The following is a 19100-nucleotide window of genomic DNA, read 5'->3' as shown; positions in this document are numbered from 1 at the left end:
CCCTAGCAAAAACAGCTAGAGTGCTAAGGATCCCTCCCCATGTAGTATAATATAACAGACTTACAGATTTAAAGAGAAAATAACCTTGGGTTAAAAAACGGCCATACCTTCGCTCGTTCTGGGTGATGGTTCCATACTCCAACTTCTTGACTGTGGAGGCTAAAACTTTGTTGGCGTCATTGGCAAAATCCAAGTCCCGTACCTCAGACAGTGGAACAGAGATGATGGCAAAAGCTTCCTTATCTTCCTTCGTTTGGCACGTTCCGATCTAATGAATTGATTTACATGGGTAAACTCTTTTCACAAACTGTACATGTATAACTAAGTATATGAAGTCATTAATATAACTGTAAAGAGTTAATAAGCCATCGCTGTACAGGTCTAGAGTGGCTTAACAACTGTGGTGAGAGGGGGTATTAATACCAGAGGGGAGAGGGGATGCCCGTATGGGGGATCCCGTAGTGCGGATAGTTCATGTAAATCCAATTATTATGGTGAAAAGCAAAGTCTATGCAGAAAGGCAGCCAGCTTGTCAGATTAAGAAGGGCTCTGTAGGTGAGGAAGCAGAAAAAAGAGCAGTGAGAAGTGTAGATTATAAATATCAAGGGTACACTTTATTGTATTAAACTTACAAGCAAGTGGAAAATCAGAATCTGTAGGATAACATCCAGCAAGTGATGTCTCCCGCTTGGACTTGCAGGATGTTATCCTATAGATGCTTCGGAATTTCCACCTGTTTGTAAGTTTAATACAATAAAGTGTACCCTTGATATTTATAATCTACACTTAGATGGGCGCTGCTCTTGTTTCTGCTCCCATTAATATAACTGTAAATCCAAGATGTCTTACTAAAAAGCTAAAAGAAAGATTCTTAAAATACTTCTAAAATAATGAAAAAAATGGAAGAGTGTCTATACATAAATGCCTCTTCTGCTCCAAAGAGTGCCATTTGCTATAGTTCTGGAGGTTCCGATCACTAATTCAGGACCCTGCAGGTTTCTGAAATGGCTTCTGGTCAAGAACTCCACCGACCAATCAGGAATAACACAGAAGTTTTTTATTTAGAGGTGATAGCCAACAAATTTTGGGAATCACCTAAACCCCACTTCTTCAGGAATTGGAAGCAGTAGCATGCGGTCGAATTTTACTGCTTCAGTAAATGACAGATTAACATGAGCTTGAGATAGGATAAGCAGGCAGCCAAAAGGTTGCTAGCATCTATAAAGTAAAAGACTATAAACACCAGCGCTTGCTGTCCGCCTATTAGCAAAGTTAAACAGCAACTCAAGCTGATGTTAATCTGTCTTTCACCACTGCCAGTACGTTAGTCAGCACGCATCTACTTCAAAGTCCCAAAGAAGGGGAATCATTCAAGAAAAGCCCTGCACACAGCAGGAGCTATGATAAAGTCCGTTCCGGTTGAACCTCATTAGCGTGCTGCTTTCATGGAGCTTTTTACCTTTTGATTAATAAACATAAGAGGACTTGGAGCTGTGTGCAGGACTTTTCTTGAATAATTGCACTGTGTGTGGGCGGTCAGGAGCCCCAACTTTGCACCGGTGGCTCCTTGTAGCTTGAGTGGAGTGGCAGGTAGAGCAAGTATACTATATGTCAACCTGAAGAGGGGGGATTTATGTTATTCCTAAAAAATATTCGCTATCAACTCTAGAAAAAACAAATACTAATTAAAAAAAAAAAAGTCTTTATCCAACGTCTCCTAGCATTTGTGCAGTGGTTACAGCACCAAATACCTAAATGTTTCCAGATCCAGTACCACTCCAACCCAATATGCCGATAACCAGTCAGTAAAACAGCCTGCCCCTAATATGATGTAGCAGGCACCCAAAGCCAACAAGAAGCATGTGCAAAGTTCAGCTGGTTGACCTTCAACAACATGACATCTCCCAGTAAAGGTATTAGGGCGGAGGAGAGTGTGTCACGTATCAACCAATCAATGGGGTTAATTTACTAAAATTGGAGAGTGCTAAATCTGGTGCAGTTCTGCATGGAAATCAATCAGGTAGATTGATCAGGTTTTTGTCTTTAAGTTTAATTGAACAAGCTGAAGTTAGAAGCTGATAGGCTACCATGCACAGCTGCACCAGATTACGTACTCTCCGGTTTTAGTAAATCAACCTCATTGTCTGCAGCAAGAGCATGCATACCTGATCATTCATAAGTCACAGAATTGGTGGGATATCTGATTGTTTGGTTGTAGGATGCAGGATGTTTGACAAATATTTTGTTCCAGAATACATATAGGAAAGAGTGGTCCATTGTAGTAAAGGTAATTTTTAGTCAAAAGTTACATTAACGGACAGGCTACCTTAGTTTGACTATAATAAATAAAGTCCAATCCTTGCCTAAACTTTTATTTAGTTCTGGAAGGAGTGAGGATTTTAGTGCAGTCTGTGTCTGCCTGGGAAGATGTCCCCTCACTTCCTGTCAGGACAGGAATTGATGAGAAACTTTGCCAACAAATATGTTTTTATTGCTGTCTGTTCCTTTCTGCAACAGTGATGCCTGTATCCCCCTTTTCAGAATGATACGAAATGAGAGAAATCTCATCAATGAGGACACAGACAGAAATAAAAATCTGAAGGGAAGTTTTTCTCCCCCCCTTATTCAAAACTAAAACAAAATTGACTGGAGCAATTAATAACAGGGTTTCTGAGATTCTCTATGCAATGCAGGCACATTATGGTTAATGTGAGGGGTTTGTCAGAGTACTTTACATCACATAGAGCTTCCTTAAAACATCACGGCACCCTGCTTCATTACTTCAGTGCCTAATGGATTGATATTTGTCTGGAGAAATGGGCATTCCTAATCAGACTGCATTTGCATGCAGAATGCCCTAGGAAACAGTAACATCCACTAAAGGTGCTTAGCCATGATTGAAAGAACTGAATTCCAATGACTGAAAGGGTTGGAAAAGGGATAGTGAAGGAAGGCGCTAGATGATGAATGATGACCTCCAGCCAGGAAATGAGGTGGGCTCTATCTGACTTGCTGTAGCTTTTAATGCACATTGTGAGAAGCTCAGTGTGTGCAGTGAAAACAGAGTAAGTCATTTCAGTACAGGAGAGGAGAGGAGAGGAGCCTGTACAACTGTGCAAGACTGATAGGAAAGCTGGAGTTCTGCTTTAACTGATTGGAGAAGCTCTAAATTGTCAGAGGGATATGGAGGTGTGGTCACTGGGTTTATAGCATGTCTACCACCTGAATAGGGTTGGGAAATCATTCAGACACCCACAAATATTATTACATATATAGTATATGGAGGAGGAGCCTGCGGTTCGTCGTGCTGAGGCCAGCAAGGAGACACGGCGGCCATTTTATTGGTTGGAAACAAGGGTTCTGAGAGTATAGCTCCGAGACATGCTGTGATTTCTTCATGCAAACGTGAGTTGCCACTCTGCTTTTACTGAATAAACCTGTGAACGTACTTCACTATTGGAGTTGTCCCTCTTTTCCTTATGTTCACTTGTTCCGGTCGGAGCTGCTGAGGGAACACTGGGAATCGATACATGTCGATCTGGGCACTGATTTGATCACACAGGCTGTCTTTGATCCTTGTAATGGGGGTCATTGCAATTTGGTAAGAGGCCATTTATTATCTTGGTGGCGGTTCCTGCACTCGGGGCTTTTTCCAAGTTTGAAGTGGTGGACAGTTTCCCTTCTTTATTGGAGCACTCTCTGATGAACTTTTGTTTACTGCACTTTTGTATTTGATCCATTTGAACATTTGTATGGACTGTGGATTCAATTGTGTTAGCGCTGCACCAATCCCATTCTATATTGCTATTTAGATCTGGTATTTCTGATTCTAGATCAGGTGCTGGCTGCTTTCATTTGGTCTGTTGACTTTTTATTCATGTATGTTTTTATCTTTACATTTTAGTGCAGCAATATCCCCATTTTTATATAGTATATGTGTTTGTGATGCATTTGACTTGAGTTCCTAGCACGTCCCATCTGTTGTCAATGTGAGGGGTTTCTATTCACTCTGTTGGATTTTTTCATCTGAATTCATGGAGTGGGGCCTGTTAGTACGGTGAAGGAAAACTATAGAGTGGGGCCTGTTAGTACAGTGAAGAAAAACTATAGAGTGGGGCCTGTTAGTACGGTGAAGGAGAACTATGGAGTGGGGCCTGTTAGTACGGTGAAGGAGAACTATGGAGTGGGGCCTGTTAGTACGGTGAAGGAGAACTATGGAGTGGGGCCTGTTAGTACGGTGAACTAAAACTATAGAGTGGGGCCTGTTAGTACGGTGAAGGAAAACTATAGAGTGGGGCCTGTTAGTACGGTGAAGGAGAACTATGGAGTGGGGCCTGTTAGTATGGTGAAGGAGAACTATGGAGTGGGGCCTGTTAGTACGGTGAAGGAGAACTATGGAGTGGGGCCTGTTAGTACGGTGAAGGAGAACTATGGAGTGGGGCCTGTTAGTACGGTGAAGGAAAACTATAGAGTGGGGCCTGTTAGTACGGTGAAGGAAAACTATAGAGTGGGGCCTGTTAGTACGGTGAAGGAAAACTATAGAGTGGGGCCTGTTAGTACGGTGAAGGAAAACTATAGAGTGGGGCCTGTTAGTACGGTGAGGGAAAACTATGGAGTGGGGCCTGTTAGTATGGTGAAGGAGAACTATAGAGTGGGGCCTGTTAGTACAGTGAAGGAGAACTATGGAGTGGGGCTTGTTAGTACGGTGAAGGAGAACTATGGAGTGGGGCTTGTTAGTACGGTAAATGAGAACTATAGAACAAAGATTCCACAACTGTAACTTGACATTAGCAGTTGATTGAATTTACCAGAATCCAGTTAAAACAGAACTAATTACTTTGAGTTGTCTAATCCTTTAATTCTGCCAGCAATGACCCCTTACCTTCAGCATGACGGGTCTTTCCTCATCCGTGTCAATGGGAATACTAGTACTGGTCACCCAGGTGTTGGTACAAAGATGGCGCAGTCTGACATAGGAGTTCCTACATTGAGAAACAACATTTTTTCAGAAAAAAGCTGATAAAAGTATTTAATGTATATGTATCATATTACAAGGAAGTGCAAATAATATGTTTGCTGTTAAAGCTGAACTCTGGGTTAAGCAAATGTCATCTGTGTATTCTTGGTGCTTTGTATATTTCTTCCAGATCTGTGCAGTAATCCAGTGTGAAACTTTCCCTCTGTGCAGGAGCTTCCTGTAATAAAGACCGCTCACTGCTGCTCTCTCTCCTTGTGTAGGGTGATTAGTCTTGACTCCGCCCCTTCCCATAGTTCTCTAAAGGCACCCTGTAGTGGTGCCTCCCACAGCTCTGCTCTCTGCACAGGCTATGTACAGCGCAGTAATGTTATTACTATAACTTTTATTAGGTAATATCTGGGTTTGTAAGATTTATATCCTTTGGAACTATGGAGAAAGCTACTGAATTGCATTTTTAGTGCCTGGAGTTCAGTTTTTAATAACAAAGTATTGCAGGTACATCACTTAAAATGGTTGTAAACCCACATTAATAACTTGTACTTATAGGTAAGCCTATAACAAGGCATACCTATAGGTACTGTAAATATCTCCTAAACTTGCATCATTTAGGAGATATTTACATTGCATGTAGCCGATGATGTAATCGGCGCATACACTCTGAAGGAACGGCCACCCGTGCCCTTCCTTCAGAGCCCTGTGCTGTGAATGGTGGCTCCCACGTGCATGCGCAGGAGTGATGTCATCGCACCTCAGATGACCGAAGGATGCGAACCAGGAAGCAGGATGGCCAAACATGTTGGCCGTGTCACCGGTGAGCGGGCGGCACTGCGGGGGCTTCGTTCTAAGGTAAGTATTTCATAATGAGCAAGTATGCATACTAACTCATTATGTCTTTGTCTTACAGGTTTTTTTTTTTTTTCTGAGGTTTACAACCGCTTTCATTTCTACCAGTTTTATTATTTAAGTAAAACAGAAAAGGGTTAGAAGCTTTGTCAGTTTTTACTGCTCTCTAGGGCCCCAATGGGGAAAATTCCTCGCTTCCTATCCTGGCTTTGTCAGCACAACAGGAAATGAGGGGACATTTCCAGGAAGGATATGACAAAAAACAAAACAATATTCTACTTCTTGGCTAAGGGGAAGACTAGAACTCCTATCAGATTTTTGATTTTGTCTGTGTTCCCATTGGAGATTTTCTCTTACTTCCAGCCCAGGTGAAAGCAAATGCACTGTGCACTTTGCAAAGTGCAGTTGCACTCTGCAAGACCACTTGCTCCAGAGATTAATAAATTAGCAGAAGCTCTGCTGTTTTTCATCACCCAATGATGTGCAGGCAAAAATAATTTTTTTTTTTCCTTGCACGTGATTGGGTTCTTTTTGCAAAGTGAAGCTATGGGAATGATTTACTAGAGACAAATAGACAGTGAACTTTGCAAATTGCAGTTGCACTGCAAGAGAAGTTGCTCCAAAACTTAGTAAGTCAGCAGAATATCTGCGGACTTCCATCATCCAATCATGTGCAAGCAAAAATGCTGTTTTTTTTATTTTCCTTGCATGTGATTGGGTATTTTTCCAAAGTGAAGCATTACCTCATTTACTAAGCTCTGGAGCAAATGCACTTGCAGAGCACAACTGCACTTTGCAAAGAGTACAATCTATTTACCTTTATTAAATCATCCCCATTGTCACAGGAAGTCAGTGGAGATCTCCTCAAAGAGACCTCAGCAATAAAAACCTGTGCTAAATTGTAACTCTTCCCCACCCTATCAAAAACAAAACAAAAAGTTTTGTAAAAACTTTTGTAAATTTTTCTTTGAAGATCACAATATGTTCTTGGCAATAAAGAAAAATGCACAGAACCCCCAGACAGAATGTGATGCACTCTGTCCTTACCTGGGCACTAAGCAGTCAGCTCGCTGCAGAGTTGTGGCATCCAGTTCAAAGAGTGATGCGATGTCATTCCCGTGCGGTACGGACACCAGTGTGAACATTATCTTCTCTCCTGTCTGCCATTTTCTCTTCGACACTGGCAATTCACCTTCCTTCTGCAAAGTGAGCACAAATACTGAATGGACAACTGTAGATGTCAATGTAAAAGGCATCAACTTGAAACGTATTTAAAGCGGTTGTAAAGTTTCAAGGTTTTTTACTTTCATGCATTCTATGCATGAGGGTAAAAAACCTTCTGTGTGCAGTATCCCCGCCCCCCCAGCCCCTCTAATACTTATCTGAGCACAATCTCGATCCAGCGATGGGCACAACAGCCCCAGCTCTCCGGACTCTCACTCCTTATTGGCTGAGGTAGCAGGTAGATGCTGTCAATCACAGGCAGTGAGCCAATGAGGGGAGAAGGGGGGCGCAGTCGAGCTGCGGCTCTGTGTGTGAATAAATACGCAGCGCAGTAGCTCTGCTCAGGTCCCCCCAAAGCAAGCTGCTTGCTCTGGGGGCACTCGGGGAGAAGGGAGAGGCCCTGAGCGCCAGCGGGGGATCCAAGAAGCGGAGGATTGGGGCTGCTCTGTGCAAAGCCACTACACAGAACAGGTGAGTATGACATGATTTTTTTTTTTTTTTAAGCCTTTTATATTGCTTTAAGCCCCAAAACAGTTGTGGTGGTTTCATTAGTTTTTTTTTTTATTTACTTTTTTTCCTTTATTTTACCTGGTGATCCTGCCAGTAAGACATTTCCTGTCTTTATGGAGAGAATGCCCGTTCACTGTACCGTATTAATAGCTTTTTCACCACTGCATTGTGTTATATCTGTCGCATAAGTTTAAAAAAAATCCTATTTATTCTGCCAGAAATCCAGGACTGTCCTATGCCCCGTGCCCTGTGCACTCTGCGGTGTTATCTCACACAGTCCTATCTATAATTTTTGTTTCTGGGCTTGGATACACTTTAAGACTCAACATTCTATTTTAATTACTGTATTTTCTGGCAAAAGACTACTTTTGAACCTCAAAAAAATCCCCCAAAAATGGGAGGTCGTCTCCAAGGTAACCTAAGTATAAGTATTACCAGTAGATCATGTAATAGGGGGGGTCGTCTTATACGCCCAGTCGTCTTATACGCCGGAAAATACGGTACTCAGTTAATTACATTTCCACCTATAACAATTTTCAGAGAGAATGAAGATTAGGTGCCTTGGGGCAATGGAGAATGAGATATGGGTCCTGGCTTGGCGAGAGGCCAAGCTGGCACATGAAAATTGAACTTTTGATATTATAAACAGTTTTTAAACTGTTTTGGGATAAGAAAATGTTGCATGAATACAAGAGGCATGTGTATTCTTACTTGGTTCTTGGTGAGCTTTGTGAATTCCTTCCACATCTGTGCAGTAATCCAGTGTGAAACCTCTGTGGAAGAGCTTCCTGTAATAAAGACCGATCACTGCTGCTCTTTCTCCCTGTGCAGGGTGACTGGTCTTGTCTCTGCCCCTTTCTGTGGCTATCTACAGGAACACTATAGTGGGTGGGATCTGCTGGGTCCCTCCCATTGCTCCGCTCTCTGCACTGGCTATGTTCAGCACAGGGAACGGTAAGGCAAGGTAGTATCTGGGTTTGCAAAGGAATTTGGGGTCCACAAAGTGGATTAATATCCTTTGTGGTTATACAGGAGAATTTTTTGTATGATTTTTTTTTGTGCCCAAAGCTAAACCCTATTGGGAAGTTCTTTTAGTATATATATCTTCTGTTATCTGTACCTATGAGAAAATGCAGTACATGTCAAATATTCATATTTTCACCCTGACTAGTTTTCTGGGTTGATGTCTATGCCTCCATGCCTTTGAGCTCTTGTTGTGCCCAGTATCAGGGGCTCCCGCTATCCCTGATGAAATTTTATTTTATATTATGGAGAATGTAACAGGAGAAGCTGGAGCACAAAAAGATGGGGAGGAACAACCAAAACTCCCAGGCAGACAGGAGCAGAGCTGGGAACTATAGCAGGGAGATCCCACTGTTTGATTGTCCAAGAAATCTGCTAGGAACAAGAGACAACGCAGCTCCAGGTGAGTGATCCTATCAATAGGCGGCTCCACGTGTGGGTGCAAGCCTTGGCTAACTTGCCGAGAATGAAATCAATAGAAAGGATGGGTGAACACCATGCTGGGGTCCAAGTCCATTTATTGTGAAAGGACTATGGGACACATACCAGACGACAGAGACAGCGGACAGCAGAGGGTTGCCGTGTTTCACACAAATATCCTGTGCTTAATCATAAACAAGAAATCCGCTGTTTTTGTCATATCAGGCAAATATACAGACTGACATCAGCTATTCTACACATGTGAAACATTTTGGGGGTTGATTTACTAAAGGCAAATAGACTATGCACTTTGCAAAGTGCAGTTACACTCTGCAAGTGCAATTGCTTCAGAGTTTAGTAAATGAGGTAAAGCTTTACTTTGCAAAGAATACCCAATCACATGCAAGGTAAACATCATTTTTCCTTGCATGTGATAGGTTGATGCAAGGCAGAAGAGCTTCTGCTCCTTACTAAGCTCTGGAGTAACTGCACTAACAGAGTGCAATTGCACTTTGCAAAGTGCACAGTCGATTTGCCATCAGTAAATCAACCCTTTTGTCTCTACCCCTGTCCTGACCCAGGACCTTGATGCTGCAAAACACGCATACCAGCTATTTAACCACCGTCATGTAGGTCAAACCGAGGAGGTTTTGGCAAATTGTTAAATAAATTTAAACATAAAACAAGCATATAGTCTTCACAGTCTGCAGATGCGATGTGGAGAGATGACGTGTGCTATTATTGCTTTTAGCGGTCAGGGGCGTGGGGTGTTTTAGCAAGCAGCGGGTGTTGCAGCGCACGGGCACAGCAATGCCTCTGCTCATATTGCAGACCCCTGTGAAGCCTTTCGCTTCCACAAACACCTTCGCTGTTGACTCAGCCGTGAGTCATCTTCCATTTTTAGCAGAGACATCACGCTCCAGCACTCAAGACGCCCTGGAAGACACAGGCTGTGTGATTCCCCAGCTGATTCAGCCTCTGAGGCAGCCGAGCTGGCACAGCCTGTGTTACTTTGAGCGGAGTTCCCCCAACCACTTAACCCCTGATGCTGCAACCCCTGACGTTCTAAAATTGCCCAGTTATCCTGAAACCCAAAAACAGCACGTAGCAGATTTATTACCTTTGCAGAGTACTTTGGAAAGGGATGAGGGTTGGGTTTCATTAAGAAAGACACTTTTTAGATTAAAGGACCGGAAAACCTAAATCAGCTTCCTTAGAGCGGCAGAGGAGTTATTAACATTTGAAACGTGAGTGTAAAAGTGCAAGTAAAGAAATTAAGATACTTGGTGCTATATGTACGTTGGCTCTAAAACCAGGGTATTCAACATACTTAATGAGGCATATTTAATATTCAGCGAATGTTGAAGCTTTTAGCCTAGGTTCACAATGAGGCCGTTTTGAAATGTTCAGCTAAACTCGTACAATTTCAAACCGGCATTTTCAGTCCGTCTTTGGGGGCGATTTCACAGACATCTGTCAGGGTTTCTGCACAGATGTCTATTGAAATTGCGCCCCAAAGTCGCCAAAAGTAATACAGAAACTACTTTTGGGAATCAGTGCAGGGCAGCAAAGTCAGTGTTGCACCGATTCAGACAGTGTAATTGCCGACAATTGGCTAAGATTTGAAATGCGATTTGACATGTCCAATCGCATGTCAAATCGGACCATTGTGAACATGGGCTCTAAGTATCCTTCAGCTCCAGTTTCTAAATGTTGAACACAGATCCTAATGGGAATGCTGATTGCCTCTTTAAACAAGCTGCTAGCAGACTTCAGAACTTCTTGAAGCTTGTTGAAAGCCTGCTGTAGCCTGCTAGCAATGGCAATTAACACCCCCATTAGGTTTGATGTTCAACATTTACAAACTGGAGTTTTGACAGTAAAAGCTTAAAACACAGCTTGTTCAAAGCTCTGCAAATGCTTCATCAAAGCTTACTGTTCATACTGCTCTTACACAAACTGAAGCCTGTGCGAAAAGGGCCTTATAGTGAAAACAATTTCACAAAGAATACAAACAATTTGGGACCTCGCAGGATCCCTTCCTTAAGGTGACATACTGGTGACCTGGGCGGCATTATATTGACTTAAAGCGGAGTTCCACCCAAAAGTGGAACTTCCGCTCATCTGCTTTCTCTCCCCTCCGGTGCCACATTTGGCACCTTTAGGTGGGAGGGGAAAACAGGTACCTGTTTATACAGGTACCCTTTCCTACTTTTGATAGACAGCGCCGCGGTTCCTCGGAAGTTCGGCCCCCCTCCTCCTTTCTCCACCGCTGGGCCAATTGGAAAGTGCAACGCACTTCGCGCATGCGCAGTAGGGAACCTAAAGGCTTCACTGCTCTTTAGAATGAATGGCGGCAGCCAATCCGAAAATTGGTTGGAGTACTGACATCGCAGGCTCCCTGGACAGGTTAGTGTCCTTATATTAAAAGTCCGCAGCTACAGTATTTGTAGCTGCTGACTTTAATTTTTTTTCCCCCAGCTGGAACACCACTTTAAAGTGTTACTAATCTCACAATAGTGAAATCAGTCTATATATGCAGTAAAGGTTGCTTGTTATACTCACTGTGGAACCTAAGGTGTTAAACATCTGCATTGTGTAAAAAATGCTGTTTGTCCCTGTCTTCTCTGATTCTTCCCTTTTTCCACAGTCTGCAATCCATCTCCTGCTAGAACAGAGCCTTGGGGTATTCTGCGCAAGCTCCGTTGTTTTTTTTTTCTTTTTTTTTTGGGAGGGTGCATGTGATTGGCACACGGTACAGAGCCAATCAGCACTGTCCATACAGAGGGTTGGGGGTCATTCAGCCTCATAGGACAGTCAGAGTAGAATGATAACTCCTCTTACAAGCTTTAACCAGACATTATTAGAAGTCAAAAGGCTGCTATATACTGCTGATGAGAAAAGGTACAGTATATTTATATTTACTAAAATAATTGCATTTCCATGTTCTGTGTACTGTACCGGATATAGTGAATGCAGGTTTAGTAACACTTTAAGGAAGGGATCCGACAAGGTCCCTAAACGTTAGTATTCTTTGACTTATGTGACCTTTTTCACAATAAAATATGTCATGAATTTGCATCTTCTCATTTGCTTCTGGCACTGCACTATCCATTGCAATCACTTCAAGCACTCACCGATTCCTCAAAGGTCAACCAGTGTGAGGAGTAAAGCTTCTAAATTTGGGTTATTGAGTCTCTTTTACACTTGCGGATTTTGAGAATAAGATCTCTGCACTGAGCTCTGTGGTCTACACACCTGCTGTTCCCATTATGAGTTGTTCCCACGATTTCTGCACTGCGTTTCTGTGTCTGCACACCTGCTGTGCCCACTTATGAGGGGTTTTCTCCATTTCTACTGGATATTTATTTATTTATTTAATATTATGGAGAATGTAACAGGAGGAGCTGGGTAGATTCACTTGTAACAACTGTACAAGACATGGGTTGAAAGGAATAGGATGCCCTATGTAGACCCCTGACCTTGGCCGGAGGATTATAGCTGTTTAATAGTTTGCACCCGTTGGCACATCCTTTTTGTGTTTTTTCATGTTGTTCTACATTGTGTCTATTGCTCATATCCCCTTCGTGGGAATGTTATGGGTGTAATTTTTCTTAAATTTAATTAAAGAACATTGTACTAGAAAGGAACTGGATGATTCCTGGCCGACAGGCAAGTGACCATGTCCGTAATTTGATCCACCTAATCCACTTGCTAAACCATTGCAAGATTTCCGGCTTTCTCCTCTCTCTTGAAACCTACAGTGGGTACGGAAAGTATTCAGACCCCCTTAAATTTTTCACTCTTTGTTATATTGCAGCCATTTGCTAAAATCATTTAAGTTCATTCTTCTTCCTCATGAATGTACACATAGCACCCCATACTGACAGAAAAACACAGAATTGTTGACATTGTTGCAGATTTATTAAAAAAGAAAAACTGAAATATCACATGGTCCTAAGTATTCAGACCCTTTGCTGTGACACTCATATATTTAACTTAGGTGCTTTCCATTTCTTCTGATCATCCTTGAGATGGTTCTACACCTTCATTTGAGTCCAGCTGTGTTTGATTATACTGATTGGACTTGATTAGGAAAGCCACACACCTGTCTATATATGACCTTCCAGATCACAATGCATGTCAGAGCAAATGAGAATCATGAGGTCAAAGGAACTGCCTGAAGAGCTCAGAGACAGAATTGTGGCAAGGCACAGATCTGGCCAAGGTTACAAAAAGATTTCTGCTGGACTTAAAGCGGAGTTCCGGGCACAGAAATGATTTTTTACTGAACATACCCCCGGGACAGTCGGGGCTAGCACATTCCACAATGGCTAGCCTCTGATCTGTCCCGGTTCGCACTTACCTTTTAGAAGAAATACTTACTTTGAAAATTTCTTCCACAGCGTTTCCATCTCTCTTGTGGGCAGCTGAAGCCGGCGCGGTCCTCTTCGGTGTCTTCTTCCGCGTCTTCTTCTCCCAGAATGCGCCGCACCGGCCCCTCTCGTCACTTCCGGTGCGGCGCCGCATTCCTAAACAGCTTCTGGGCATGCCCAGAAGCTGTTTAGCAGGGGAATGCGGCGTCGCCCGGAAGTGACGTGCGGGGCCGGTGCCGTCGCATTGATTCCTGGGAGCGATGACGTTCAGCTCCCAGGAATCATTGCGAGGCAGGAAGTGACGGGGTGAGCCTCGGCGCTGGAGGAGGAAGTACCCTGAGGTGAGTATTTACGATCTTCAATTACAAGGTGAGTATACAAAAAAAAAAAAAATAACTATCCAATTCCTTTTCAGGTTATGTGTAGCTAGCGGAGGGGCACAAAAAAAAAATACCGATTTTGTGCCCGGAACTCCGCTTTAAGGTTCCTAAGAGCACAGTGGCCTCCATAATCCTCAAATGGAAGACGTTTGGGACGACCAGAACCCTTCCTAGAGCTGGCCGTCCGGCCAAACTGAGCTATCGGGGGAGAAGAGCCTTGGTGAGAGAGGTAAAGAAGAACCCAAAGATCACTGTGGCTGAGCTCCAGAGATGCAGTCAGGAGATGGGAGAAAGTTGTAGAAAGTCAACCATCACTGCAGCCCTCCACCAGTCGGGGCTTTATGGCAGAGTGGCCCGACGGAAGCCTCTCCTCAGTGTAAGACACATGAAAGCCCGCATGGAGTTTGCTAAAAAACACCTGAAGGACTCCAAGTTGGTGAGAAATAAGATTCTCTGGTCTGATGAGACCAAAATAGAACTTTTTGGCCTTAATTCTAAGCGGTATGTGTGGAGAAAACCAGGCACTGCTCATCACTTGTCCAATACAGTCCCAACAGTGAAGCATGGTGGTGGCAGCATCATGCTGTGGGGGTGTTTTTCAGCTGCAGGGACAGGACGACTGGTTGCAATCGAGGGAAAGATGAATGCGGCCAAGTACAGGGATATCCTGGACAAAAACCTTCTCCAGAGTGCTCTGGACCTCAGACTGGGCCGAAGGTTTACCTTCCAACAAGACAATGACCCTAAGCACACAGCTAAAATAACGAAGGAGTGACTTTACAACAACTCCGTGACTGTTCTTGAATGGCCCAGATAGAGCCCTGACTTAAACCCAATTGAGCATCTCTGGAGAGACCTAAAAATGGCTGTCCACCAACATTTACCATCCAACCTGACAGAACTGGAGAGGATCTGCAAGGAGGAATGGCAGAGGATCCCCAAATCCAGGTGTGAAAGACTTGTTGCATCTTTCCCAAAAAGACTCCTGGCTGTATTAGATCAAAAGGGGGCTTCTTCTAAATACTGAGCAAAGGGTCTGAATACTTAGGACCATGTGATATTTCAGTTTTTCTTTTTTAATAAATCTGCAACAATGTCAACAATTCTGTGTTTTTCTGTCAGTATGGGGTGCTATGTGTACATTCATGAGGAAGAAGAATGAACTTAAATGATTTTAGCAAATGGCTGCAATATAACAAAGAGTGAAAAATTTAAGGGAGTCTGAATACTTTCCGTACCCACTGTATATAGCCTTTGATTCTCTGTTTTGGGATTACCTTCAATATGCCTTGAGACAATGGGGTTTCGTGACCCAATTTTAGCATGGAGAATGGCTCTTTACTCCTCTCCTTCAGCTGTAGTGTTTATGCCGGACACCTTTCACACCCTTTCCCCATTTTCCGAAGCACCAGACAAGGGTGCCCCCTATCCCCAGCCCTTTTCTGACCTTGACAAACCCACTTGTAACACTACCTAACCTGCGACAACTTCTTGTACATTTTCCAAATATCTCTGGCCTTTGTTTTAAAACTTTTTACCCTCACAAAATGACCGCTCTGAATGTCACCTTCTTATCATTCATTGTGTCCCACCTGATTCCTGTACCACCAGACATCCTTTTTACTGGAGTATCTAGGTATTTAGACGGACCCCCTCTTACGCTACCTGCTTTGCAACTATTACCCTCTACTGCATACCCTGCAATCCCTTATGCAATCATGGCAGTTTCCTACTTTGTCTTGGATAACACGCCACATGTATGCTGTTAAAATGAAGATCTGGCCCAAAATACTTTACTACTTCCTTACTCTGCCTATCCGCATCCTATCTTTCTACCTGCGCCTACTACAGAACAAAATCCTATCTTTCGAACAAAATCCTATCTTTCATCAGAGATCTACAAACGCCCAAGAGTTTTGGGTTCCACCTTATTCACACGTAGACTACGGGGAGGCCTAGGGGTCCCCAAAATATTATTTGCCAGCTCACATCTCCTATCTCACCATGCTCCTTGCAACAACTGAGATCCCACTTTAGTATGCTTCTCCAGAAAGCTCACGTCCCCTTTCCTACCTCTCCTTCCACTTCTAAACATTCCCCCCTTTTCCTCTGGGCCTTGAACAACCAGTAATAGTTTCTTGGTGGCCCTCACAAGTCCTTGCACACATCCATCACTTTCTTGCATTCTGTCCTTTCCAGTCCTGGCCCTCCTTTCAAGAGACCTATGAAGCACCATCTTCTGAATTCTTCTGATACCTTCAGCTTCGTCACTAGTAGACTTCTTTGTGATGCATTTACACCTTTCCATTCCAAAAAAACTGCCTTTGAGCATATTTGTTTGCACTCGCCTGGCGCTTTGAGCACAATTTCAGTGATTTGCTTCTCCCTGAACGCTACTGCTAATTCTTCATCCATCTCTTATGCTTTGCTCTGGGAGCGTGATTTGGCAATTTCTATTGACCCCAAGGAGTGGAGTAAAGCCTGGTCTATGATAGCGAAATGTTATTTTAATATTATGACCTTGGAGGTGACCTTTAAGGTTCTTTTAAGACGGTACTGGGTTCCAGCACGTATGGAACATGCAAACACTTCCTATAGTGATAGATGCTTTAGGGGTTGTGGTCAACATAGAGACATCTTCCACAGCTAGTGGGCTGGACCACGCCTGACTGGATTTTGGTCCAGGATCTTCGGGCTTCTGCACATCTTGTGCGATTTGCCCATCCATAAGGACAAAAAGCTGGCCTTACTACACTGTCCTATCCAGGGTCTATTTTCCTATCAACAAAAACTTACCACTTACCTATTTCTTGCCGCCAAGCATACCATAGCCAAGGCCTGGAAAAATCCACTGCAGTAAGGGATTGTTTGACCACTATAATGATCAATGAAAAGATATCCAGCATTTTAAATTATTTCCATTCCGAATTTCTAAAAATACAAGAACCTTGCCTATCATGCGTTTTCCCCACATCACACCTGACCAGCTTAGGTAATTTGTAACTCTCTATTCGCCTATTCCCGAATCCGTTGGATCTCCCCTCCCTCCCTAACGCCCCCTTTTTTTCCCCTCTCTCTCTCCTACCTTGTGCTCTGTACTACTGTTCTCCATAATCTTGGTTTCAGTCTCACATTTCCCATCTCAAGTTTTTAATCACCGGGGTCACCCGACTCATCCAGTTTTCCAGGCCTACAGCTTACACCACGTGGCCTTGCTATTCAACTTTGAAATGTTTTATATTATGTTACCCATAAACCCACCTTGGCTGACTATTATTACCTGTGTATACATGGCTCTTTCATTTATGTTTGGCTATAATTGTCCCCCTGCATGGGTGACTTTTTGGTTTGTACTTTTCCAAAATCTTTGACAAAAATTATTGTACCAGAAAAGAACAGGGAGGCATGGACAAAAATAAAAACACTGTAAGACTTTGACCCTTCCTCACCCTACTAAATTTGTGTTTTTATTTTGGTCTTTGTCCCCATTGGAGAGATGGCCCATCAGACAGGAAATACAGGATCACCAAAAAAGATCTTGAAAAAATAAGTGCAAAAATACAGCCAAATCATTTTTGAGGTTTCAGGAGTTGAAAAGCATCCCCTTACTTATGTGGATTATGTGGATGGAAAGTCAGGTGAGAGGTTCAGTTGGGTAGCTTAATAGACTATCCTGATGCTATTACACAAACACACAATACAAATATGACAGAGATTCTATCCTTTCCCCACCCTATACAAAAACGTTTGCCTGGAGCTGGATTTACCATTCGCTGGGGAGCTACCGACATGAAGGAGAACAGCAACGCAAACTGTAACTGTTATCATTTCGATGCACCAAAAACTCGATGACGTGTAGCCAAGATCACAGAGAGGGGGACTCTGTATATACATAATAGTCCCTGCTTTCTTTGCTTTTCCATTTCTCTGTATTAAACTGTCGCTTTCCTCCTGTGCTAAGTATAACTCCAGAAAGGTAAGACGTGATAATCTATGTATAAGACGACAGTCCGCCTCCTCATACACCCACAGTGCTTCTATACTACCTCGTCATTAACAGTGTGTAAATATGATAAAGTCTCTTGATTGTTCTCATGATGACGTCAGAATGTAAAGAAAAAAAAAAGATTATACTTGTTAAAGGACTTCAGAGTGTTCGATCAACTGTGCCTTATATCAATAGGCCCAAACACTTCCAAAAAATGTTAAAAGGTTTTATTATTTATTGGTATGGATTTGGTAAATTGCTATTATCTGTCAGAGCTGCCCAGAAAAAGTACAAAGGGTTAAAAAGAAATTTTAAAAGCTAGACTGGAGTCAAGGGTGACGTATTGAGGTTAAAGTGTTAAGATTTAGGGTACTGAGTGATAGGTTAAAGGAGAAGTGTGGGATAGCAACAAAAATAAACATTCATGCTCACCTAAATCGCTGCAGCATCAATCTGACGCTGCAGCTGTCCCCCACGACTCTAAGACCACGAACTGAGTGATCACATGATCATTGATCACTCTGTTCTCGGTCTTCACTGAGCAGAGAGCAGTGAATGTCAGTCACTGGCTTTCTGTTCTGTCGCTCCAGCACTCACTGGAACACAAGGTTGTTGAGGGAATTACTGGCTCAGGCTCTCAGCGAAGTGCTGAGAGGCTTAGCCAACTGCTGGTCAGGCATCTGGGTGGATCCTGACATTATTGCCACAAGCAATAATCACTGTGTGTTCTCCTGGCTGGGATGGCTCCCCCGCTAGGAGAACATAATAATTCACACAATAACGCCGTGGTCAGTGTTGATGGGAGAATCAAGCAATTTTCTTTCCTGCAACAACAGGATCGCTGCATCTATGGCTGTCTTTATTTACAGAAAGGTAAAGGAAAGATATAGATAAAGTTTAGGGTAAGGAACACACAAGGGAACACATCTTTATTGTTCTGAGTGCCAAAAGAACTACTGCATGGATCACCTATAGCTTAAAGGTAGCCTATCATTGCACAAATACACATGATCTACTCGAACCTTGAAACACTAGCACTAGCTGTATACAACAATGACACACTTATACTTGGGGGTCCCAGAACAATGACACACTGATACTTGGGTCCCAGAACAATGACACGCTGACACTGGAGGTTGCAGAACAATTTTTTCATTTTTTTCCCAATTTATACTTACCTAGGTGGATGCAGCATTGGTCCAATGCTGCATCTGACCCCAGTGCTTCTGCACTGAGAACCAAACAATCGAACACCACCTATCGCTCGGTTCTGACAGCTCCCTGAGCAGAGAGCTGCTGACTGTCAGTCAGCAGCTCTCTGCTCTGCCCCCTCCTAGCTTATTGGAGCGCTGAGCTGT

At 43.1% G+C, this 19100-nt stretch overlaps 1 protein-coding gene across 1 annotated transcript in view; it reads right to left on the bottom strand.

Moving 5' to 3' along the window:
- ITPR2 (inositol 1,4,5-trisphosphate receptor type 2) overlaps window positions 1-19100 on the bottom strand; it is a 611059-nt gene that overhangs the window by 348527 nt on the left and 243432 nt on the right. Inside the window, exons 11-13 of the mRNA XM_082252924.1 lie at window positions 6869-7020; window positions 4883-4982; window positions 108-268 (exon numbers count right to left, since the gene is read on the bottom strand). Of these exons, the coding sequence (XP_082109050.1) occupies window positions 108-268; window positions 4883-4982; window positions 6869-7020 (413 nt within the window). The remainder of the gene's footprint in view (window positions 1-107; window positions 269-4882; window positions 4983-6868; window positions 7021-19100) is intronic.

The sequence above is a fragment of the Pelophylax lessonae genome (assembly GCF_965119305.1).
Source record: "Pelophylax lessonae genome assembly, chromosome: 4".
Lineage (NCBI taxonomy): Eukaryota > Metazoa > Chordata > Amphibia > Anura > Ranidae > Pelophylax > Pelophylax lessonae.
The sequence above is the reverse complement of the archived record's forward strand: the minus strand, read 5'-3'. Positions and strand labels throughout refer to the sequence as shown.